We start from the raw sequence: 24,517 nt of genomic DNA, 5'->3' as shown, positions 1-24,517 counted from the left end.
ATGCATGAGGCCCTGGGTTCCATTCCCCAGCACCACATAAGCAAAAAGAAAAAAGCCGGAAGTGGCACTGTGGCTCAAGTGGTAGAGTGCTAGCCTTGAGCTGAAGAGCTGAGGGACAGCGCCCAGGCCCAGAGTTCAGGCCCCTCGACTGGATCCAAAAAAAAACAACAACAAAAAAGAGCAAAGGGAAAGCATCCAGGCCCTGAGTTCAAGCCCTACCATAGACAAAGACAAAGTACTTTGCCTGGCACAGGTGCCTCACACCTGTAATCCTAGCTACTTAGGAGGCCAAGATCTTAAGATCGTGGTTGAAAGCTAATAAGGGAAGGAAAGTCCATGAGATTCTTATCTCCAATTAAGCCCCAGAAAATAGGAAGTGGTACTGTGACTCAAAGTGGTAGAGCACCAGCCTTGAGTAAAAAGCTAAGGGTCAGTGCCCAGGCCCTGAGTTCAAGCCCCACGACTGAAGAAAAAAAAAAAATCATTTGCTGATGATTTGTTAACCTATATACTCCCAGAAACTACAGAGCCTTCCAGATATGTCAGAATGGCATATCTGCACTGGTGTTTTGTTTTGTTTTTTTTTTTTTTGGGGGGGGGGAGGTCCAGTCGTAGGGCCTGAACTCTGGGCCTGGGCCTGGGCACTGTCCCTCAGCTCTTCAGCTCAAGGCTAGCACTTTACCACTTGAGCCACAGCGCCACTTCCAGCATTTTTCTTTTTGTTACGTGGTGCTGAGGGATCGAACCCAGGGCCTCATGCATGCAAGGGAAGCGCTTTACCACTGAGCCACCTTCCAAGCCCTATCTGCACTGTTCTTGTGAGCTTTTTCTCCATGAGACTTGAAGGTATACATGAAATAGATGTACTTGTTTTTCTAAGATCTTAAGGTATTTTTCTTTTCTATCTGACTAGTTAACTAGAGGGGAAAATCTGTTGAAAATGAGAGCTAAGAGGGTGATTAAATTATCCCATTTTAGAAACTCGACTTCACTCAAGTAACATTTTTAAAAACTTATCTCTAAGTAGTTGTACAAAGGGATTTCAATTCAACATATGTTTAAATACAATGCTTTTTTAAATATATAATTATCATCACTTCTATCATTTTCTTCTTTCATCAGTCCCAACCTAGTCATCCACTCAAGTAACATGGCTCCATTTTCACATATGTCTGTTAAATATTACTGCTGCTAATAACATTTTTTAAAAAGTCTCTGGTATTGTTTCCAAACACTGAAAGAAACATGAACTGTGTGAAATTAAGGAATATCTTATAATATTTGTTGGATTAGTAAAACCTTGATTAAGTATTTAATTCTAGATTTTCCTGTTTGAAGAACCTCAAAATACATAGGTATAAAAGATGTTTCCTTTGAGGTAAAAAAAGATGTTTCCTTTGATTTTTTTTTTTGAGACAGTACCTCACTTGTCCAGTCTGGCCTCCAACTCAAGATCCTCTTGCCTCTACATCCCAAGTACTAAGATTTGAAGCATGAGCCATCATACACAGTTTAAGGATATTGAATTGGGGTATATAAGTAACCCTGGCTTTAGTAAAGATATAGTTGTAAAGCAACATATCTAGGTTGTCCTAAGTTAAAATTTCCTCTAATTTTCTTTCTTTCTTTATTTTTTTTTGGGGGGGGTCCGGTTGTGTGGCCTGAACTCTGGGCCTGAGCATTGTCCCTCAGCTCTTCAGCTCAAGGCTAGCGCTCTACCACTTGAGCCACAGCACCACTTCTGGCTTTTTTTTCTTTTTTTACTTGTGTGGTGCTGAGGAATCGAACCCAGGGCCTCATGCATGCAAGGCAAGTGCTCTACCACTGAGACACCTTCCTAGCCCCTCTAATTTCCTTTAAAATGCAGTATTTACTATAAAGAGTATATTAAATATTGATGAAGTACAAATGAAAACCACATTATCACTCCATACTTACTATATTCAAAAGGCATTTAACTAGAACAAGGATATTATGCAATTGGAACTCATACAATATTTGTGAGAGTGCAAAATGATATACCCACATTTGATGGCAGCTTGGCATTTCCTCAAAAGGTTAGACACAGAATTGCATTGCAATTCTACTCCTACATATATAACCAAGAGAAGTGAAAGAACACATCCACACACTTATATGCAAATGTTCACAGGAACACTATTTATAATAGCCAAAAAAGCAGGAACCACTTTCATTTCCACAAATAGGTAAATAATATGCAGTACATACATACAATGGAATAATACTGTCAGAAATGAAATACTGATACAGCTACAATATGGATAAACCTTGAAAACATTATGCTAAGTGAAAATATTATGTTAAATGAAAGAAAACAATCACAGAGAAACATACACTATAATAACACCATATAAATTGACAAGAATAGACATACTTATGGAGACAAAACATAAATTAGGGTTGCTGGGGAGGACAAAGGCAGTGAGGCTAACGCTTAAAATATGTGGGCTTTCATTTGGGAGATTCATGTTTCCAAAATTAATCCTGGTGGTGATTGTACAATGCTGAGAATATACTAAAAGCCACTGAATTGTAAAGTTTAAATAATAAACTTGTGTGGCATACGATTTATGTCTCAATGAAGTTATATTTTAAAGTATACTTGGTTCCCAAGGATTCCTTTAAATGCAGTTTGGGAATATCTGGCCCATTGGCCACACAAGGGCCACAAAATCATTTGATTTAGCACATGACAAAATGATATATATACTTTTAGCTGGCTGCTCCAGCTGTGTGCCTATGCTAATTTTTTATGGCTTTCCAATGATATAAGTATCTAAATGGTCCTTGACAGAAAGCAGGTTCTCTACCTCAATCCTAATGCATAAACATAAGCATTCAAAACATTTAGTCTTAATATGAATAAGGAGGGCTGCAAAAAACCTAGTAAAGCTGGGCACCAGTGGCTTATGCCAGGAGTCTGAGATCTGAGGATCATGGTTCAAAGCCAGCCCGGGCTGGAAAGTCCCTGAGACTCATCTCCAATCAACTACCAGAAAACCAGAAGTGGTGCTGTGGCTCAAGTGGTAGAGCGCTTGCCTTGAGATGAAGAGCTGAGGGACAGAGCCCAAGCCTAGAGTTCAAGCCTCATAGACCAACCAAAAAAAAGAAAGAAAAAAAAGAAATCTAGTTAAATGCATTAACAGCTATAGTAGGTCTTTACATGGTTGCTGAGGGGGAAAATTCTATATAAACTATGTATTAACATATATATACTTTACATTTTATTTTTAATAAGTTTTTATTGTGAAAATACTGTACAGAGGGGTTACAGTTACATGAGCAAGGTAATGAGTATACTTTACATTTTAAATTAACATGTTTTAAATGAAGAATATCTGACCTGTTTAGTTCTTTTAGCCATGAGAGCTGGACTGTTTGTAATGTTATTCCCAGTAGGGTGTCTACTAAAACAAAGTTTCAACTCTTGTGGTCTGTCAAAAAGCTTAAGATCCAGTCTTGGAAAGAAATTGTAACTAAAATAAAAAGCAAAAATAGAACTGATGATTTAAAATGCATTGACTTTTCATATTATTCTAGTATTTAGATAAATATTCTAAACCTCTACTAGTACCCAGTAGTGTTCTTTGAAATCCTTACATAAAGAAATAGTTTTTCAAAAATATAAGATGTATCTATAAGATATATAACTTCTTACATGGAAATTCTAATTCTTCCCCATATACTATAATTTTCAACCAGAAATCCCTAACATCTTACTTAAGAATTAATAATAATTTGAACAGAATCCGTGTGTTTCACAGTTAAAAAGAAAAAATTTAGTATCTAAAGCTTTTTTAAGTTTTTCTTCCTAAAATTACCTTTCATTGGAATCTAAAAGATTAAAGCATATTTTTATTTGGAGGATGTGCTATAAGTTAACCAACTACTGGACATTATTAAGTTATTTCTGAGTACAGCAATAAATATCTTTGTATACATATCTGTGAACTCTTTAAAATTAGCTTACATTAGTTATACAGCTGGGATTTCATTATTACATTTCCCACATATTTACAATTATTCCAACCAATCTTACTCCCCCCCACTCTTCTTCCCTCCTTTTCCCAAATATGGTAACTATTCTCAAATTATTTCCAGAATTCTTAAAACCCACTCTAATAGTATAATCTACTCTCAGATAAGTTTTAAATATTTCTACTCATTAGTTTGATTTGCATTTCTTGAAATTTTGGGAAAGCTGAATATATTTAATTTTTGCTTTTCGATTTCCTCTAAGAAATTGTCTGTTTTCCTTTGCCAATTATCTTCTAGGAGATACTATTTTATCCCTCCTTGATTTTTATTTTGCATATCAGCACCAAAATTCTAACTTATAGAAGACAAAGTAAAATAGAATTCTGTAACATGAAATCAAAATAGTATTGAAGAACTCTCAGTTCCAGATACATATATTCTCCATTCTCATGCAGTCCTACTGAGATTTATATTAATTCCATATTTTAAGAAAGTATTCATTTTACTTTCTTTTCAGAATTTTTTTTGGAATATAGCTCCCCACAAAGTAACTACATATGTCCACAAAAATATAAATAGCACAGAATTGCAAACAAATGCACAGGAAACTAATTAAATTATAGTGATTACATGCAACAATTAAAAATCATAAGGCAAAAAATTTCACAGCATGGAAAAATATATTAAAGGCAAACAGGTTACAAAAAATGTATGAAGTGAATTTATCCATACAATATAGACATGCATATATAAAGTTATTATCAGATGTAAGTATTGATATTAAAATGATGTATGTTTTCTTTTTTTTTGCTTGATTACATTTTGTAAACTGTGTATTAGCATGCTTATAATAATAAACAATATCAAACTCATTCTAGTTTCTTAACGAATTTTCATCCAAATCCTATTCTTTTAGATTTAGCAATGATTTCTATTTCTCTATTTTTTCTTTTATCAACCCTCTTTCTTCCTTCTTTTCTATCTTCCTCCCTCTCTTACCTTCTCCCTTTCTTTTCCCTTCCCCTCCCTCCTTCTCTTGCTCCCTCCCTTCTCTCTCCCTCTTTGTTTTTCTGTGGTACTAGGGTTTAAACTCAAGTCTTCTGCACATTGGACCATCCCTACAGCATTTCTTTATACTGGTTGTTGTTTTTTTTTAATATGGCATCCTTTTTGCATGGGTATGTATTACCAGAGCCACAATCTACCTCTTTTATGCTTACAGTCATAGCTGGGATGACAAGTACATGCCAACACACCTAGCTTCTTAGACTGAGATGGAGTCTCATGGAAGTTTCTTTGGGGCTAGCTTAGAGCCACAATTCTCCCAATTTCAGCCCTTGATGCTGAGATGACTATTAAGTACCACCACACCCAGCTACTGGGTTGATAAGAAATGTTTGCCTAGGCTGCCATTGAACTGCAATCCTCCTAACCTCAGTTTCCTAAAGACCTAGGATTATAAAAGGATGAGACACCAACAGGCCTGAGTCCCATTACTCAGACTTAATCCTTTACTTTAAATTTTCTTGATTTTGTTAATTTACAGTAACTTTGGTAATTTCACAGTACTGTGGTTCAAGTAGTAAAGTACAACCTTGAGTGAAAAAGCCAAACAAGTACAAGCACAGACATACAAAGTATTTCACAGTTTATATTAACAGTAAAACTCCCAAAAGGAGATTCTCACAGAAAGTTAAAATATTTTTCTTCTTCATAACTGAGAAATTTGTAAGATTCAAATAAATTAAACATCTAGGAAAATAATGATCAATATCTGGTTTTCCTTACAACAAAGCCATACAATTCTTAAATAAGGCCTCTCCATATAAAATTTATCTTTATTAGTTCACTGAAATAATACTGAACCTTCACAAATCACAAAGATGAACATCTATTTTCTTTTATAATTTTTTTTGGGGGGGTCAGTTGTGGAGATTGAACTCTGAGCCTGAGCACTGTCCCTCAGCTCTTCAGCTAAAGGCGAGCACCCTACCACTTGAGCCACAGCGTCACTTACGGTTTTCTGGTAGTTAACTGGAGATAAGAGTCTCATAGAGTTTCCTGCCTGCTGTCTTTGAACCAAGATCCTCACCAAGATCCTCAGTTCTCAGCCTCCTGAATAGCTAGGATTACAGGCGTGAGCTACCAGAGCCCAGCCATGAATCTCTACCAATAATCGAAAAAAGTTGAAGTAAACTATCCAGTTAGCTCATTACAAAAATTCTGCTACCTGTACTTTGGTGACAGGTCCTTTCCATCGTCAGGAGGTGGCTCAGGTGGCATTATAAATACAGTGTGCTCACTTTTCTGTGAATCATCTAATTCTATTAATTTGGTATCTTCTGCTGAATCCAAATCAACCTGAAAATAATTAATGTGCATGTAAGATCTAATTCTGAAATTTCAACATATAAATTTAAATTTACTCTTTATTTTCTTATTAACACTAAAGAAAAAATACCTTATCTGTTTTCTCTATGCCTTTATCAGGAAACAACTAGAAAAGAAAAAAAAGATTTTTAATGAAAATCTCCACAGTGAATTTAATAATAGACTTTTTCTGAAATTCTGATTTTTTTCAGTAGCAGATATAAAAATTTCACAACATAATTTTTTTAAGTCTTGTAGTTCTAAGTTAAGACATATATATCTTATACGTAATAGAAAATACAGTCTGACATGGTGATACACAGAAGTTCAGCTATGCAGGGTAATGGTGAATTCAAGGCCGGCCAGGGAAAAAGTATCAATGAACGCTATCTCAAAAACAAGGCTCTGGCCAGGTGTCAGTGGCTCACACCTGTAGTCCTAGCTACCTAAGAGGCTGAGATCTGAGGATCACGGGTCAAAGCCAGCCTGGGCAGAAAACTCTGTGAAACTCCTATCTCCAATAAATCACTCAGAAAACCAGAAGTGGTGCTGTGGCTCAAGGGTACAGCCCTCCTCACCTTGAGCTCAAGAGCTAAGGGCCCAGGCCCAGGCCCAGAGTTCAAGCCCCACAATGAAAAAAAGAAAAAAACACACACACACAAGGCTCTGGGTTCAGTTAGTCACTAACCTTCAAAAAAAAAACCCAAACAAACAAACAAAAACCTACCAAGTGCTTTATTTTGATCAGTTTTTTCTTTTGTTTTTATCAACAGGGTTTTACTAGATAAACTAGAACTCTCTAGCTGGGCACTAGTGGCTCACGCCTGTAATCCTAGCTACTTAAGAAGCTGCGATGTGAGGATCACAGTTCAAAGCCAACCTGGGCAGGAAAGGCTGTGAGACTCTTTATCTACAATTAACCATCAGAAAACCGGAAGTGACGCTGTGGCTCAAGTGGTAGAGTGCTCGCCTTGAGCTGAAGAGCTAAGGGGCAGCAATCAGGTCCAGAGTTCAATCTCCACAACTGACCGACAAAAACAAAACACAAAACACAAAACTAGAACTTTCTATGTAGACCAGGTAGGCCTCAAACTCACTCTTCCTTCCTCACCCTGTGGTGCTGAGATTTTAGGCAGTGCCATCTGGCCCAGACTTGAATAGTTCTTTCACTAAATCTTATTTATAAATAAAAATGATTAATTTAGTAAGAGAATTTGACTTCCCAAGTTAAAAAAAAACTATTACTGAACTGTGTTAGTGACTGAAATTATCTAACTCACCTAAGTAAATATTAGAACATTTATTGTATTTTATATTTTGTCAGTCGTGGGCTTGAACTCTGGGCCTGGGCACTGTCCCTTAGCTCTTCAGCTCAAGGCTAGCGCTCTACCACTTGAGCCACAGCGCCACTTCTGGCCTTTTCTGTTTATGCGTTGCTGAGGAATCGAACCCAGGGCCTCATGCATGTGAGACAAGCACTGTACCACTGAGCCACCTTCTCAGCCCAGAACATCAATTTTATGAACAAAAATCTTAAAGTTCTAGAAGAGGAGATATGGCTCAAGTGGAAGAGCACTTGCCTTGAGCCAAAAAAAGAAGCTCAAGGACATTACCTAGGCCCTGAGCTTCAAACCCCAGGATCAACATAAAGTTTTATTCACATCCTTGAAATTTTACAATACCTAGGCCCTGAGCTTCAAACTCCAGGACCAACATAAAGATTTATTCACATCCTTGAAGTTTTATATCATATTAATGAAAGTCAAGAACAAATTATTCCAGTCTTCTGCAACACAAGGGCTCACAAAAAAATGAAATACAGTAATATTCTGCTTTTTATGGACACAATCTCAAATTTTATAGTTTGTATTAAAAATCAAGCCTAAGAGCTGGGAAGGTGGCTCAGTGGTAGAGCGCTTGCCTTGCATGCCTAAGGCCCTGGGTTTGATTCCTCCGCACCACATAAGCAAAAAGAAAAAAGCCGTAAGTAGCACTGTGGCTCAAGTGGTAGAGCACTAGCCTTGATGAAGAGCTGAGGGACAGCGCTCAGGCTACAAGTGCAGGCCCCACGACCGGACCCAAAAAAAAAAAAAAAAAATCAAGCCCAAGATCTGCTTAGCAAAACTAAGAAGCCTATTAAAAATTAGAAAAACAGGGTTTGGCAGTCATAAAGCTCTAGCCAGTGAGCAAAAGCTCAGGTGTAAGATACAGCAAGGATTACAGGAGACTGAGATCTGAGGATCACTATTTGATGCCAGCCTAGGCAGGAAAATCTGACTCTATCTCCAATTAACCACCAAAAAAAGAAAAAAAAAGTGGAATTGTTGGTCAAGCAGAAGAATGCTAGCCTTGAGCACAAAAGCTCAGGAGCCTCATTCCAGCCCTGAGTTCAAACCTCAAAACCAACACAACACAAAAAAATTAGACATATATAAGTAATATCACTGTTAAAAATCAAGCTAGAAACATGGGTCAAGTGGTAGAGCACGTGTCTGTGTCTAGGCAGCATGAAGTCCTGAATTTAACCCAGATAAAAACAACCTCTAAAACACTTGTGCTCGAGTCTGATCACAAACACATGTGTGTATACGTGTGCACACACATACTTTAGGAAAAGCTTTCTATTCTAACGTACTTCCAAATACCTTCAAGACAACAACAACAACAATAATTAACAAAAAGTATGTGGTAAGACAGGAAAACTATAAAAGCGAACCATTAAAAAAAATTGCATGTGTGCCAAACTTTTTCTTTTTTCTTTTTTTTTTTTTCGGGACATGTGGGGCACTGTCCCTGAGTTCTTCTGCTCAAAACTAGTGCTCTACCACCTTCAGCAGTTAACTGGAGTAAAGAGACTCATGAGGCCTTTTCTGCCCCAGCTGGCTTCAAACCACAATCCTCAAAGCTCAGCCTTCTGAGTAGGTAAGAATTTAGGCATGAGCTACCAGTCCTAAGCTGTTTTTTTCTTTTCTTTTTTCTTTCTTTCTTTTTTTTTTTGTCGGCCGTGGGGCTTGAACTCAGGGCTTGGGCACTGTCCCTCAGCTCTTCAGCTCAAGGCAAGTGCTCTACCACTTGAGCCACAGCACTATTTCTGGTTTTCTAGTATTTTATTGGAGATAAGAGTCTCACAGACTTTCCTGCCTGGACTGTCTTTGAACCGTGATCTTCAGTTCTCAGCCTCCTGAGTAGCTAGGATTACAGACGTGAGCCACTGGCACCCAGCTGTTTTTTCTTAATAATGAATATAGGACAAACTTACCTTCTCTATGCAATCATCAAAAAATGCCAATCCAGTATCTTTATCACTTACAAAACTACATTCTTCAATAAAACGAATAAAAATCTGTGTTTTGGATAAAAGGGTATAGAACTTTGTATAGGCACGATCTCGGCTTTTTAAAAATCCTGAAAAGCAAACAGAGTAAGAATAAAATTCCCATTTTAAAGTAAACCTATATTTAAACATTGTTTTAATGTTCATCTACATTACATTCTCTTTACACAAATACACAAATATTTATAAAAAATTTCTATTAACAATACGTAGGTCTGGTCTGCATGATTCACTCATGAAAAAGAAGCATTTAAATGATTAAACTTTTCACTGAGTTTTGGATTCCCACTATGGAAACTCATTCCTGAGTTAGTTTCAAACTGTAATCTCCCTATCTCTGTCTCTTAATTAGTTACAATTATAGGCTTGAGGCTTGAGCCACTTCTCTTAGCTTCTGATACTCTACAGCAATGAGTCAATGTCCTTCCTCTGAAAGTCATTACATGTCTGATGTTCAGCTGAAGTTCAAGCATCTGGCTAGTCCACTCTTCTCCCTATTGATCATATAGTCATATACTGACATCGGGAACATTTTTCTTTCATTCAGGAAGAAAAGGGCACTTGATTCAAAGTGACAATAACCTTACACACTATTATAGTTTGAATATGAAGTGTCCCATAAAAGGCACATCTGTTAAAAGCTTGGTCTCCAACTTGTGATGCTATTGAGAAGTGATTGTGATTGACAATGTGGCTAAAGTAGAAGAAAGCTTGCTAAGCATGCATGAGGTCCTGGGTTTAATCTCTAGTATCATAAAAATAGTGATTGGATCATGAGGACACTAGCTTCATCAATAAACTTCACACTAAATAAGCTATTAGGAGGTTGGACCTGGCTGAAAAGAATAGGCCATGGAAGCTTGTCTTCTAAGGGTGTATATTGCCATTTCTTTTTTTTTTTTTTTTTTTTAGTCCGGTCGTGGGGCCTGAACTCTGGGCCTGGGCGCTATCCCTCAGCTCTTCAGGTCTTCAGGTCAAGGCTAGTGCTCTACCACTTGAGCCACAGCACCACTTCCGACTTTTTTCCTTTTGCTTATGTGGTGCTGAGGAATCAAACCCAGGGCCTCATGCATGCAAGGCAAGCGCTCTACCACTGAGCCAACTTCCCAGCCCATGCCCTTTCTTATCTTTCTTTCTGCTTCCGAGATGCCATTAATTTGAGCAGTTTTCTTTTGCCATATCCATGTTTATTCCACTTTGCCACATGCCTAAAAGCAATGAAACCACCTGACTATGGGCTAAAACAAGTCAAAATGAATTTTTTCCCTTTTAAGTTGTTTTTCTCAAGTATTCTGTCATAATGACAAAAAGCTTACTAACACACAAATCATAGAATACTCTAGGCTCTTAATTCCATGACTTCAGTGATCCTATGATCTATCTCACCTCATTCTCCAACTTCTATATAGTCACATTCTTTACATTTTCCTCGTCATTACTGAAACCGCTCTGTCTCCTAAATCTCTAATTTTCCTATCACTCTCACTCCATTATTCTCATCTATTTGGTTTGCTTCTAAAACGTTAATTTACTTCTACCAATTTTTTGTTTGTTTTTATTTGGGGCAAAGGTAAGGGGTATTGAGGGAAGGGGAGTAAACTCATTAAAACCTCCAATTAATGACCATTTGACCTTTTATCTACCCCTTCCTTTCAATTATCACTTTTCTGTCTATCTAGTATATATTTCAGTTAGTCAATTATCTTTTGTCCCCTTTTTCCCCCTTCAAACCTACCTGCATAACCCAGTTCTGGAGGAATGGAAAGCCTACTTTTTCTGAATTTGAACCTGGATGGCTAGACACATGAAGAAAAAATGTTCTACAGACAGACCAGAGGCACTTATGACAGCAACCCTACTATATTCCTTTTTTTTTTTTTTTTGGGTCCGGTCGTGGGGCCTGAACTTTGGGCCTGGCCGCTGTCCCTCAGCTCTTCAGCTCAGGGCTAGTGCTCTACCACTTGAGTCACAGTGTGCCACTTCCGGCTTTTTTCTTTTTGCTTATGTGGTGCTGAGGAATCGAACCCAGGGCCTCATGCATGCAAGGCAAGCGCTCTACCACTAAGCCACCTTCCCAGCCCTCCGTGAGACTCTTATCTCCAATAAACCACCAGAAAACTGGAAGTGGCACTGTGGATCAAGTGGTAGAGCACTTGCCTTCAGCTGAAAAGCTGAGGGACAGTGCCCAAGCCCAGAGTTCAGGCCCCACAACTGACAAAAAAAAAAAAAAAAGAAGGTAATTTTCATGTGAAAATTCATATAGATTTAGAGTTGTTACCACAGTAAGAACAAGTGAATAACATAAAAAAATCTGTAATTCATAAAATACATTCTGAAAAGAACAAGCATATATTTTCTCCTGGAACAAAGTCATATTCATCAAAATGTTAAAAATTAAATGCCTCATTCTGTAAAACAATTGTTCGGGAATCTTTTTTTTTTTTTTTTCTGTTGGTCATGGGGCCTGAACTCTGGGCCTGGGCGCTGTCCCTCAGCTCTTCAGCTCAAGGCTAGCACTCTACCACTTGAGCCACAGCGCCACTTCTGGCTTTCTCTGCTTATGTGGTGCGGAAGAATCGAACCCAGAGCCTCATTCATGGGAGGCAAGCACTCTACCACTGAGCCACCTTCCCAGCCCCTCAGGAATCTTTCAAAGCCAAAAACTACAAAACTAAGGAAACAAAGGCAAATCAATAGCTGTAACTAAGATAACTGACTATTTGGCATTTTCTTTTATTATCTTTAAATACTTGTAGAAGGGGAATTCAATTCAACGCATCAGTTTATAAGTACAATGCATCTTGACCAAAGTCATCTGTCCATTGTTCTTCCCCAATTTGTCCCCAATTTGATTTTTTTAATAAAGCCTCCACTTTCAAATTTTTCAGAAAAATTTAAAAATAAATTATTCAGAGTTGGATAACAAATACATAGAAATCTATTAAATTTTAATACAATTTCTTAAACCTGCTGTGAATGTTTCTTCATAAAAATACTAAATATTACTCAGCAGGCTGAGATCTGAGCATCACAGTTTAAAGCCAGCATAGCTAGAAAATTTGTGAGACTCTTACCTCCAATTAATCACAGAAAAAACAGGAAATGGAACTGTGGTTCAAGTGGTAGAGCACTGGCTTTGAGCAAAAGAGCTAGGCGCTGGTGGCTCACCCTGTAATCCTAGCTACTCAGGAGATTGAGATCTGAGGATCATGGTTCAAAGCCAGCCCAGGGGCAAAGAAAGTCCATGAGAGTCTTATCTCCAATTAACCACCAGACAACTGGAAGTGGCACTGTGGCTCAAGTGGTAGAGCACTGCCTTGAGCTGAAGAGCTCAAGGGCAGTGCCCAGGCCCAGAGTTCAAGCCCCAAGACCGACCAAAAAAAAAAAAAAGCGCTCAAGGACTGCACCCAGGCCCAGAGTTCAAGCCCCAGAACTAGTTAAAAAAAAAAAAAAAATGGGCTGGGAATATGGCTTAGTGGTAGAGTGCTTGCCTAGCATGCATGAAACCCTCAGTACCACATAAACAGAAAAAGCAGGAAGTGGTGCTGGGGCTCAAGTTGTACGGAGAGTGCTAACCTTGGGCACAGAGAGGCTCAGGGACAGAGCCTAAGCCCTGAGTTCAAACCCCAGGACTGGAAAAACAAACAAACAAACAAACAAAAAACTAAATAGATGAGGGAAGGGATAACACTTTTAAAAAAAAAGTACTCTTTACCTGACTTATGTAACTGTAACCTTTACAATAACAATTTTAAAAACATTTTTAAAAAAAGAAAGAAATACTAAGTAGAACGTGTCCTTTACTTCAATTAAAAATAACTGCATTTGCAATGCTACTCACCTTGTCGATCAAACAATGAATCTACAGCTGTGGCTTTATTTGAAGGAGCCTCTGTAATTGGTCTGAGATATGTTCTATACCCTTTTAAAATAGATGCCATAAATCGCAAAAAAGCCTCTTGAGTTTCCATCTCCAGTTGTGTTGTCTTCTTTTGCCAGGAGAAATCTGCTTCAATTGGAGTCATTTCAATTGCTGAACCTTCTTGAGTTTTTTGGTGAACTGATGAAGACAAAAATGGCACTAATCATCTATACTAATACTACTAGAACGAATCTCTTTATACTTACTGATGGATCATAGTAATAGTCAATATAAAGTTCTCACCCTTTTTTTTTTGAGGATTGGGCAAGGTCTCACTGTGTAGCCTAGGCTGGCCTCAAACTCTCAATCCTTCAGCCTCAACCTCATGAGTTACAAGTGGGCCACCAAGTCTGTATTATACATAACTTGGTGGAATTCCTCTCTACATTAAATAGAGAACTGAATGCCCAGTGTATTTGTTGCTGTACATTCATAATTCCATAACTCAAGACTCTGAAACAGGAAATGGGAAGTTTAAGAGAGACCTGGCCTACATAGCAAGACACTGCCTGGAGGTGGGGGGGAGAAGGGGCACGCGGGCAGGGGAAGAGTTGATAGAGGCCAGGTGCCAGTGGCTCACAACTGTAATCTTGGCTACTCAAAAGGTAAGATCTGAAGGTCAAGGTTCAAAGCTACCAAGGAAGAAAAGTCTGCCAGGCTCTTATCTCCAGTTAACTAGCAAAAATCTGGAAGTAAAGATTTGGCTCAAGTGGTAGAGTGCTAACCTTGAGCAGAAAAGGCCAAGCAAGAATGTGAGGTCCTCTCTTCTAAATTTGTTTTATCATTTTTAGATGACTCTTTGTTCTTTACCTCATATATGGTATATACATGTGCACGTGCACATATGAGGGAAGCTGGGAAAAAGGCACAAAATCAGAGGAAAACAAGTGAAAAAATACAGCATAGGGGCCCATCAACTGCACTGGACATTAATGAAAGTGAACTAAGCAACTCAAGGGCAGTGATCGGAGAGAGAGAATGAGAGAGAAAGAAAAAACAGCTGACACGAAGCAAAAGGAAAGAAATGTACATATCCGATTTAGTAGAACTAGTTTTATTTAAAGTTCCTAGAGTTCATAAGCTTTGTAGATTAAGATAATGATGATTATTATTATGAGAGGTAAAAGGTATTTGTGACTTTAGCTAAGTATAACTATGCCATAGTACTGTGAGATTTATGCAATACTTAATTTCAATAAAGAATCATTTAGGGGAAAAAAAAAGGATGTGAGGTCCTGAGTTCAAGCCCCAATACTGGCACTAAAAGAAAAAGAAGAAATGGATAACAAAAAAAGAATAATTGGGGCTGGAATGGTAGCTCAGTGGTAGAGTGCTTGCCTTGCATGCATGAGGCCCTGGGTTTGATTCCTCAGCACTCCATAAGCAGAAAAAGCTGGAAATGGCGCTGTAGCTCAAATGGTAGAGCGCTAGTCTTAAGATGAAGAGCTGAGGGACAGCGCCCAGTCCCAGAGTTCAAGCCCCACAACCGGGGGGGAGCAGAATAATTGATTAATGCTAGCAGGCAGGACACATAATTGGAATATGTATATTGAAAGAAAAAGTCAAATACTGGAATTTCTTTTTTTCTTTTTTTCTTTTTTTTATTTGGGTCTAGTCATGGGGCCTGAACTCTGGGCCTGGGCGCTGTCCCTTAGCTCTTCAGCTCAAGACTAGCACTCTACCACTTGAGCCACAGTGCTACTTCCAGCTTTTTTCTTTTTGCTGATGTGGTGCTGAGGAATCGAACCCAGGGCCTCATGCATGCAAGGCAAGTGCTCTACCACTGAGCCACCTTCCCAGCACTACTGGAATTTCTTAGAAAGGCTCAGTTCAACAAAATAAATACCAGGAAACAGTACTAGAAAGATGCAAGGTAGGGTCAAAGGAAGAGGGGTAAATAAATGAAGAGAAAGGAAAGAGAATATACTCAAGATTCAATGTATATCCTACAAAATGAAGAAAAAGTGAGGGAAGAAATGGGTTAGGAGGGATTAAATGAGAATGCTGATAGGAGTGACACTGATCAAGATGCACTGTATTCCTAAATTGCTTGCCAACTCCTCTGTACAAATAAAGATAATTTTAAAAACGCATTAATATAAGTGTTATATAAAAACTAAGTCTTTTTAAGTGGATCAGAATTTTAAGTGGTTCAAAATTATGCTTAAATTTAAGAGTACTCTCATATGCATTCTTTCATTAAAACTACCCCTTTCGGGGAAGGCAAGCAGGAGGATAGGGAGTTGAAGGCCAGCTTAGACTACATAGTAAGGTTTACTCTCATAAAACAAAATCAATGACTGGAGTTGTACTTCAGCTGTAGAACACTTGCTTAAAATGTGCAAAACTCAGGATTTGATACATAGCACAGTAAAAATAACAACAAAAATGTCCAAACTAGGGCTGGGAAGGTGGCTCAGTGGTAGAGCGCTTGCCTTGCATGCCTGAGGCCCTGGGTTCGATTCCCCAGCACCACATAAGCAGAAAAAAAAGCTGGAAGTGGCGCTGTGGCTCGAGTGGTAGAGCGCTAGCCTTGAGCTGAAGAGCTGAGGGACAGCGCCCAGGCCCAGAGTTCAGGCCCCACGCCTGGACCCAAAAAAAAAAAAAAAAAAAGTCCAAACTAGGTACAGTGGCACCTTCTCTAATCCCAGCAGTTGGGAGGCTGAGGTAGGAAGACAAGTTTCTAGGCTATCATACCAGACTATTTCAAAAGAGAGAAGAGGAGGAGAACCGAAAGGGACAAGGAAAGGAAGAAAGGAGGAGGGGGAAGAAAGAGGAAGGGAAGAAGGAGAAAGTTCAAGGGAGGGGAGGGAAGGGGAAAAAAGAAAAAAAAGATACAAGGAAAGATCTATTTAGGCTTTTCTTGGGTTTCATCCCTATTACTACTTTCCACTAAATATTCTCTTCTATTTACCTGAACAAACCTGAGGATACAATTTCTTTAAGGTACCAAGTAGATTTTTGCATGGCTTTTTAGGAAGATGCTTCCAGTTCATGTTCTTCTTTTCATCTGACCTATTAAATAGGAACATAATTAAAGAGTTAATTCAAATCTGTTTTTATCAAACAAAATACTTACGAAAAGAAAATAATTTTTACTGCCTTTACAGTCCAAGTAAGCGCTTTTTAAGGACATTCAATGGAATTCAGGCAAATCTGACTTTCCTATTCTAACCCTCAAAATTTCAAGACTGGACTTAGAAGTACAATACTAAATTAAAGTATTAACTTTAATAGTTACATTTCAGAAGTAGGTTGTTTTGGGGTGTTTTTTTTTGATGCCAGTCCTGAGGCTTGAATTCAGGGCCTGAGTGCTGTCTTGAACTTTTTTGCTCAAGGCTATCGTTTATTACTAGAGTAACAGCACCACTTTTCAGTTTTTACGAGTAGTGTATTGGAGAAAAAAGTCTCACAGCCAACCAATGGCTCAGGCTATAATCCTAACTCCTCAGGAGGCTAAGATCTGAGGATCAAGGTTTGAAGCCAGCCTGAGCAGAAGTTTCTGAAACTCTTTTTTGTTTGTTGTCAGTCATGGGAGCTGAACTCTGGGCCTGGGTGCCGTCCCTCAGCTCTTCAGCTCTAGGCTAGCGCTCTACCACTAGAGCCACAGCACCACTTCTAGCTTTTTTCTGCTTATGTGGTGCTGAGGAATTGAAGCCAGGGCCTCATGCATGCGAGGCAAACACTCTACCACTGAGCCAACTTCCCAGCCCTGAGACTCTTATCTCTAATTAACCAACAGAATCTGGAAGTGGCACTGTTGCTCAAAGTGGTAGAGCACGAGCCGTGAGTGAAATGGCTCACAGACAGTGCCTAGGAACTGAGTTCAAGCCCCACGACAAAAGAAGAAAAAAAGAAAAAGATTTCAAGCTATTTATTGGTAGGTTTCTAAAATACTAGGTCCCCAAACTGAGGGACTAGAACTGGAATTTTATGGATTAAAATACATTGTTTTCATAATGGTTAAAAATAGATTAATCAGTGAAGCTAACTGAAATGTTATAAATATGTGTGGAAATGTAACAATGAAATTTTCCTCTATAAAACTAAGTTAATAAAGATGTCAAAGAATTAATCACTCCACCATTAACATTATTCATGATCATAAGGCACTAAAGAATCAAAGACACAAGCAGGATGCTGGTGGCTCATGCCTGAAACCCTAGCTACTCAGGAGGCTCAGATCTGAGGTTCCCACTTTAAAGCCAGCCTGGGCAGGAAGTCTGTGAGACTCTTATCTCCAATTTACCACTAAAAAGTCAGATTTGAAGCCCTGGCTCAAATGGTAGAGTACTAGCTTTGAGCACAAAGGCTCAGGGACACACACCCAAGTCCTGAGTTCAAGCTACAGAACTTGCACACATAGATACAAATACACACACACACACACACACACACACACACACACACACACACACACACACACACACACACACACACACACACACACACACACACACACACACACACACACACACACACACACACAGAGGTATTACTAGATTGGAGGTGTGGCTCAATGCCAGCTGTGAATAAGAAAGTCAGGCAAGTACAAGACTCTGAGTGAAGCCCTGGAACTGGTAGAAGCAAAGCAAAGCAAAGCAAAACAAAATCATGGAAGTGGTGCTGTGGCTCAAAGTTGTACAACACTAGCCTTGAACAGAAGAGCTCAGAGATAGCACCCAGGAACAGAGTTCAAGCCCCATGACCAACAAAATACATACATACATACATACATACATACATACATACATAAAGCAAGCAGACACAAGGGCTTACAAAATTCTCTTCTTACAAAAAGCTGGCATAAATATAAGACTTTGTTTTAAATTTATGCTTAGCTGGCAAGAAATCTGGTAAGTCTTCAGTGATTCAAAACCATGAGGAACACATCTGCCCAATGGATTAGCAGAAAGCTGTGCATTTTAAAGGGCTCTCAGTAAACAAGAGAAAATCTTGCTAAGGATGTTAGAACTAAGAGATCCAAATAAAATTAAGGCTCCTGTAAGGTTGGCTCAACTTAGATTTCAACTGGAGAAGAAAAATATCCCTCAAGAATTCATTATTATAGGCCAGTCAACCTTTAGACTTTGACTGCACATTACCAGGATGGTCTCAAAACTCCAAGTAAAAATTAACAGCCACAGTATGGGTTTTCATTTATACTCACTGAGGGAATGAGGGAAGGGAGGAGGGAAAAAACAGTGAAAAAAGTACAGTCATAAGAACTAAAAAAACTAGCCGAGGGCTGGGAAGGTGGCTCAGTGGTGGAGTGCTTGCCTTGCATGCACGAGGGCCTGGATTCGATTCCTTAGCACCACATAAGCAGAAAAGGCTGGAAGTGGTGCTGTGGCTCAAGTGGTAGAGCACTAGCCTTGAGCTGAAGAACAGAGGGAGAGTGTCCAGGCCCAGAGTTCAGGATCCACGACCGGCAAAAACCCCACAAAAAACAAAAACAACAACAACAAAAAACTAGCCCAGTGCTGGTTGCTCACACTTGTAATCTTACCTACTCAGGAGGCTGAGATCTGAGGACCATGGTTCAAAGCCAGCTTGGTCAGGAAAGTCCATATCTCCAGTTAACCACTAGAAAACTAGAAGTGGAACTGTGGCTCAAAGTGGTAGAGTGCTAGCCTTGAGCAAAAGAGCTCAGGGACAAAGCCCAGGCCCTGAGTTCAAGGCACACAACTGACCCAAAAATAGCACTAGGGATGGGCTAGCATGTAGCTCAGTGATAAAACACTTGCATAACATATACAATGCATATGCTTTTAATTGAAAAACAGAACAATTCTGCACTTGAGTGCCCTTCACAAGAAAGATTTAAGTATATACAGAAAATTTCCAAATAACTACAAAATGCAATTGACAAATCATCAACCCACTGGGAATTTTAAACATAGTTAATACAAAACTATAACCCCTCTGTATATCAACTTTATAATAATAATAAAAATCTTAAATAGCTAATATGATCACATAGTTCAAAAATAAGTTTAAGACTGGGCATTGTGGTACAAGCCTGTAATCCCAGAACTAAGGGGGCTAAAACAGGTTCAAGGCCAGCCTGTTATATGGCAAGATTATCTCAAAAAAAATTTAAACATATCTACAGACCTTCAGCTCTCTCCCACCCTACATATTTTGGACATATTTTCAGTGATTCTTCATGCCAAAACTAGCAAATGCAAATACACACAATTATGCCCTGGTCTTTCTTCTATAAGTTATAGCAAACTGATGTACACAGTTGTACAGCTTGACTGTTTCATTTAGTAGTAAACATTTTGTAATCTTTCCCAACATGGAACATATCTTCACTCACTTACTAGCATTAATAGTAGTATTCTACTTGTGAGCAAACCATTTTTCAAATTTGGGACACCTATACTATTTTATTTTATTTTTTTATTTTTTTGGTGGGTCATGGGACTTGAACTCTGGGCCTAGGTGCTGTCCCTCAGCTCTTCAGCTCAAAGTGAGCACTCTCCCACTTGAGCCACAGTACCACTTCCAATTTTCTGGTGGTTTATTGGAGAGAAGAGTCTTGGACACTTTCCTGCCTGGGCTGACTTTGAACCATGACCCTCAGATCTGGCTTCTGAGTAGCTAGGATTACAGGTGTGAGCCACTGGCACCCAGCCACTATTTTGTTTTGATGCTGTTTTGAATGAATGCTTTAGTAAGTAACTTTTTCTCAATTTTTTTATCCCTACGCCTCAAAAGTGATAGGCATGAGCTCTACCACTGAGTGACATTGTCAGTCCATAAGTAACTTTATGCACGTATTATTTTATACAAAATAAAACTTCAGGATAAGCTCCTACAAGAATTGCTGCACCAAAACATGTAATTTTAGTTTTGACAAATATTGTCAAACATGCTCCACAGAGGTTTGTGATGGTATCTATTCCAACTTGAAAAAGAATAAGACTTTGTGCCATGATAGCCCAGTAGTAGAGTGCTTAATTAGCATGCATGAAGCCCTGGGTTCAATTCCTCAGTATCCACATAAACAGAAAAAGTCAGAAGTGGTGCTGTGGCTCAAGTGGTAGAGTCCTAGCCTTGAGCAAAAGAAGCTCAGGGACAGGCCCTGAGTTCAAGACTCATGACTGGCAAAAAACAAAACAAAAACAAAACAAAAAACTTTGTTTCATACAAGTGGTTCATTACTCCTACAATTTAAATAAATCCAAATATACACAATACTAACTTAAAAATACAGTGGCACATTCATTTCAGTATTTTTTAAGTTAATAGTAAAAATGTTTCTTTTTTTTCTTTAAACTAATTTTTTTGGTTCATATACAAGTATAGCTTCCCTACTGATTCTACTACTATGACTATACCAGCCTTACCCAAAATTTTTTTTTTTTGGGGGGGTCGGTCGTGGGTCTTGAACTCTGGGCCTGGGCGCTGTCCCTCAGCTCTTCAGCTCAAGGTGAGTGCTCTACCACTTGAGCTACAGAGCCACTTACGGTTTTCTGGTGGTTTATTGGAGATAGGAGTCTCATGGTCTTTCCTGCCCGGGCTGGCTTTGAACCGCGATCCTCAGATCTCAGCCTCCTGAGTTGCTAGGATTACAGACGTGAGCCACCAGTGCCCAGCACCCCAAATTTTTATCTAGTCATTTTTTGCCAATCTCTAATACTAAAGGATAGAAGAAACTGAAAGTTGGCACCAATTCTAAGAGAATTCTCAATTCTTCCTGCTTTCCTTTTTTGAGGGGAATAGCTCTTAGACTCCATCCCAAGCTACTTCTTTCTTTCATTAATGTGGTTTGCTATGGTCTGAATTGGTATCTCTACCACTGCTGTACTTTACTATCTTCAGTAAACACAAACTGTGATTTAAAGAACAGAACTTTGTATTAAAAATTAATATCCTAGGGCTGGGATGTAGCTCAGTGGCAAAGCACTTGCCTATCAAGTGCAACGTCCTGGGTTCGATCCCCAGTACCAAAAAAAAAACCAAAAATTAATATCCTGACAACTAAGAAAATGGTATAATACCACATTACTTCATGATTACATTCCAAACAGGTAAACCTATTTTACACTGATTATGAACTAACCTAGAAAGATATCCTTTCTCAATCTCAGAAAGGAGCTCATTCTTTTCAAACCTTCATTCTCTTCTGATAAACACATGTATCCCCTGAGTATATTAACCAAATGTAAAATAGTTTAATGAACATTTTTTTTCAAATACACAGCTTTCCCAGATTCTGATATCTGCCCTGTACATAACTGTTGTTTTTTTTGTTGTTTTAGAGATTTTTATTTGTTTTGGTATGCCAATATTGGGGCTTGAACTCAGGGCCTAGGTGCTATCCCTTAGCTTTCTCACTCAAGGCTGATATTCTGCTCATGAACCACACCCCCATGTGTACTTTTGCTGGTTAACTGGATATAACAGTCTCTTGGGTTTGTCTGTCCACCTGTATTCCAACTGGGATCCTTAGAGCTAAGCCTCCTGAGTGGCTAGAATTACAAGGGTAAGCCACCAGTCACCAGCTGAGAATTGTGGATTATAGATGAAAATTTATAACAACTTTCAAGAACAGAGGAAAGAAAGAAAGAAAGAAAGAAAGAAAGAAAGAAAGAAAGAAAGAAAGAAAGAAAGAAAGAAAGAAAGAAAGAAAGAAAGAAAGAAAGAAAGAAAGAAAGAAAGAGCAAGAAAGAAGGGAGGGAGGGAGGGAAGAGAGGGAGGGAGGGAGGGAGGGAGGGAGGGAGAGGGGAAGGGAGGAAGGGAGGGAGGGAGGGAGAGAGGGAGAGAGGGGGAAGGAAGGAAGGAAGGAAGGAAGGAAGGAAGGAAGGAAGGAAGGAAGGAAGGAAGGAAGGTAGGGAAGGGAAGGGAAGGGAAGGGAAGGGAAGGGAAGGAAAGGAAAGGAAGAAAAGAAGGAAGGAAGGAAAAGAAAAGAATCCTCCTCCTAGCATATTTCTAGATGTTTTTAAAAAGCTGTATTATTGTGAAAATTATTCAGGGAGATAATATAAAACAAGTCAACTTACACATACAACATGTTTGTATCCAAGTCAATGCAAACAACATCTTGTGGTGGGTCATGAAGATCAAAATACCTTGAGTCAACTCCAACTATGAATGGAAAGGGTGCGCTAAGCACTGCAGCCAGTGACAGAGGACAAAGGGGAATGTATGGACATTCCCACTGAAATGGAAAGATCATCTGGGGAAAAAGTTTTAAAAAATTAACCAAATTTGCAATGATAATCAACTAATACTACTGAAAAAGGACTACTGAAAAGCAGAAGTCTCTTTTTAACTTTAAACTTCATTCTAAAAAATACAACTATGAAATACTTAATATGATAAGCCAATGAAATTAAAAAATTCAAGCATGTCAATGATCACAAGCACAATAAAAATTCCAACAGCTCTTTCCATGTTAATTCTTCTCAAACCTATATAAAATCCACATTCCCTTTCTATGGAAAGAGTCAAAGAAGAGAGATAAAACTGCCACCAAAATCATAAACTTATGCTTTTTAAATGTATTCATTTTGAGATTGTTAATATTAAACTCTGACCAAAATTAAACTAAGAGCAACAATAACTGAAAAACAAAAACAATAAAAAAAATTAACGTGGGCTAGGGGTATAGCACCATGATATGTGCTTAATGTACTTGAAATCTAAGTTTAATCCTAAGCACCACATCAAATATAATTGAAAAAATAAAGTTAATGATTCTTTGGGGAATGACAACAATCACTTGAAGATTTCAAGCAAAATTTTTTAACTGTTGAAGTAAATATTTAATATAATCAAAAAATTTACCTCAATTTCAGTCAAGCTTGGCCTCTGAAAAATAGTATAAAACATACCTCAAGAAGTTTTACCAGGGGTTGGGAAGTTGGCTCAGTGGTAGAGCGCTTGCCTTGCACGCCTAAGGCCCTGGGTTCGATTCCTCAGCACCACATAAGCAAAAAGAAAAAAGCCGGAAGTGGTGCTGTGGCTCAAGTGGTAGAGCGCTAGCCTTGACCTGAAGAGCTGAGGGACAGCGCTCAGGCCCAGAGTTTAGGCCCCACGACCTCACCCAAAAAAAAAAAAAGAAGAAGAAGAAGAAGTTTTACCAGCCAGGCACTGGTGGCTCACACCTGTAATCCTAGCTACTCAGGGGGTTGAGATCAAAGCCAGTCTGGGAAGGAAAGTCTGAGAGACTCTTATCTCCAATAAACCACTAGAAAACCAGAAGTGGTGCTGTGGCTCAAGTGGTAGAGCTTGAGCTGAAGAGCTCAGGAACAGCACCCAGTCCCAGAGTTCAAGTCCCACAACCAAAAAAAAAAAAAAAAAAAAAGAAGTTTTACCAATTTTCTATAACAAAGCCCTTTGTGCTTTAGAAAGGGTTTCACAAGCTGGTGCCAGTGGTTCAAGCCTATAATCCTAGTACTCAGAGGAGGCTGAGATTTAAGGACCATGGTTTAAAAGCCCAAAAAAGCTCCAAAACAAGCTCCAAAAAGCTCCAAAAACCTGGAAGTAGAGCTGTGGCTGAAGTGGTACAGGACTAGCCTTAAACACAAAAGCTCAAGGGACAGTGTCTAGGACTTGAATTCAAGCCCCAGGACTAGTACAAAAAGGAAAAGGAGAGGGTTTACATAAAGATTTTTTTAAATAACCAGCTAATATTGAAATTTTAATAATTGATATTTTTTTCCTACTACAAAATCCTTGCTGTCTTTCAAGATTTTGTTCAGTTCTTCTCACCTTTCTCAATCATCACTCATCACAAAGAAAAGCCTCTAGCATTTATAGCCAATTACACACCATTATTCAGGATTGGGATTTTTTTGTATTCAATCATTGACTCAACAAATATATTAACACTTATCTTAATAAGCTGTGTTCTTATAACAGTGAATAAAACAAAG

At 38.7% G+C, this 24,517-nt stretch overlaps 1 protein-coding gene across 5 annotated transcripts in view; it reads right to left on the bottom strand.

The window, feature by feature from the left end:
• Dennd4c (DENN domain containing 4C) overlaps window positions 1-24,517 on the bottom strand; it is a 112,920-nt gene that overhangs the window by 48,647 nt on the left and 39,756 nt on the right. For all 5 annotated transcript variants that reach the window (XM_070007875.1, XM_070007873.1, XM_070007876.1 and 2 more), the window contains exons 10-16: window positions 22,640-22,815; window positions 16,540-16,640; window positions 13,545-13,763; window positions 9,629-9,774; window positions 6,461-6,496; window positions 6,230-6,360; window positions 3,365-3,497 (exon numbers count right to left, since the gene is read on the bottom strand). In XM_070007875.1, the coding sequence (XP_069863976.1) occupies window positions 3,365-3,497; window positions 6,230-6,360; window positions 6,461-6,496; window positions 9,629-9,774; window positions 13,545-13,763; window positions 16,540-16,640; window positions 22,640-22,815 (942 nt within the window). The remainder of the gene's footprint in view (window positions 1-3,364; window positions 3,498-6,229; window positions 6,361-6,460; window positions 6,497-9,628; window positions 9,775-13,544; window positions 13,764-16,539; window positions 16,641-22,639; window positions 22,816-24,517) is intronic.

The sequence above is a fragment of the Dipodomys merriami genome, unplaced genomic scaffold, assembly GCF_024711535.1.
Source record: "Dipodomys merriami isolate MVZ:Mamm:240054 unplaced genomic scaffold, mDipMer1.0.p SCAF_11, whole genome shotgun sequence".
In the NCBI taxonomy this organism is placed as follows: domain Eukaryota; kingdom Metazoa; phylum Chordata; class Mammalia; order Rodentia; family Heteromyidae; genus Dipodomys; species Dipodomys merriami.
Note: the sequence above shows the minus strand (reverse complement) of the source record. Positions and strands in the feature narration are given on the sequence as shown.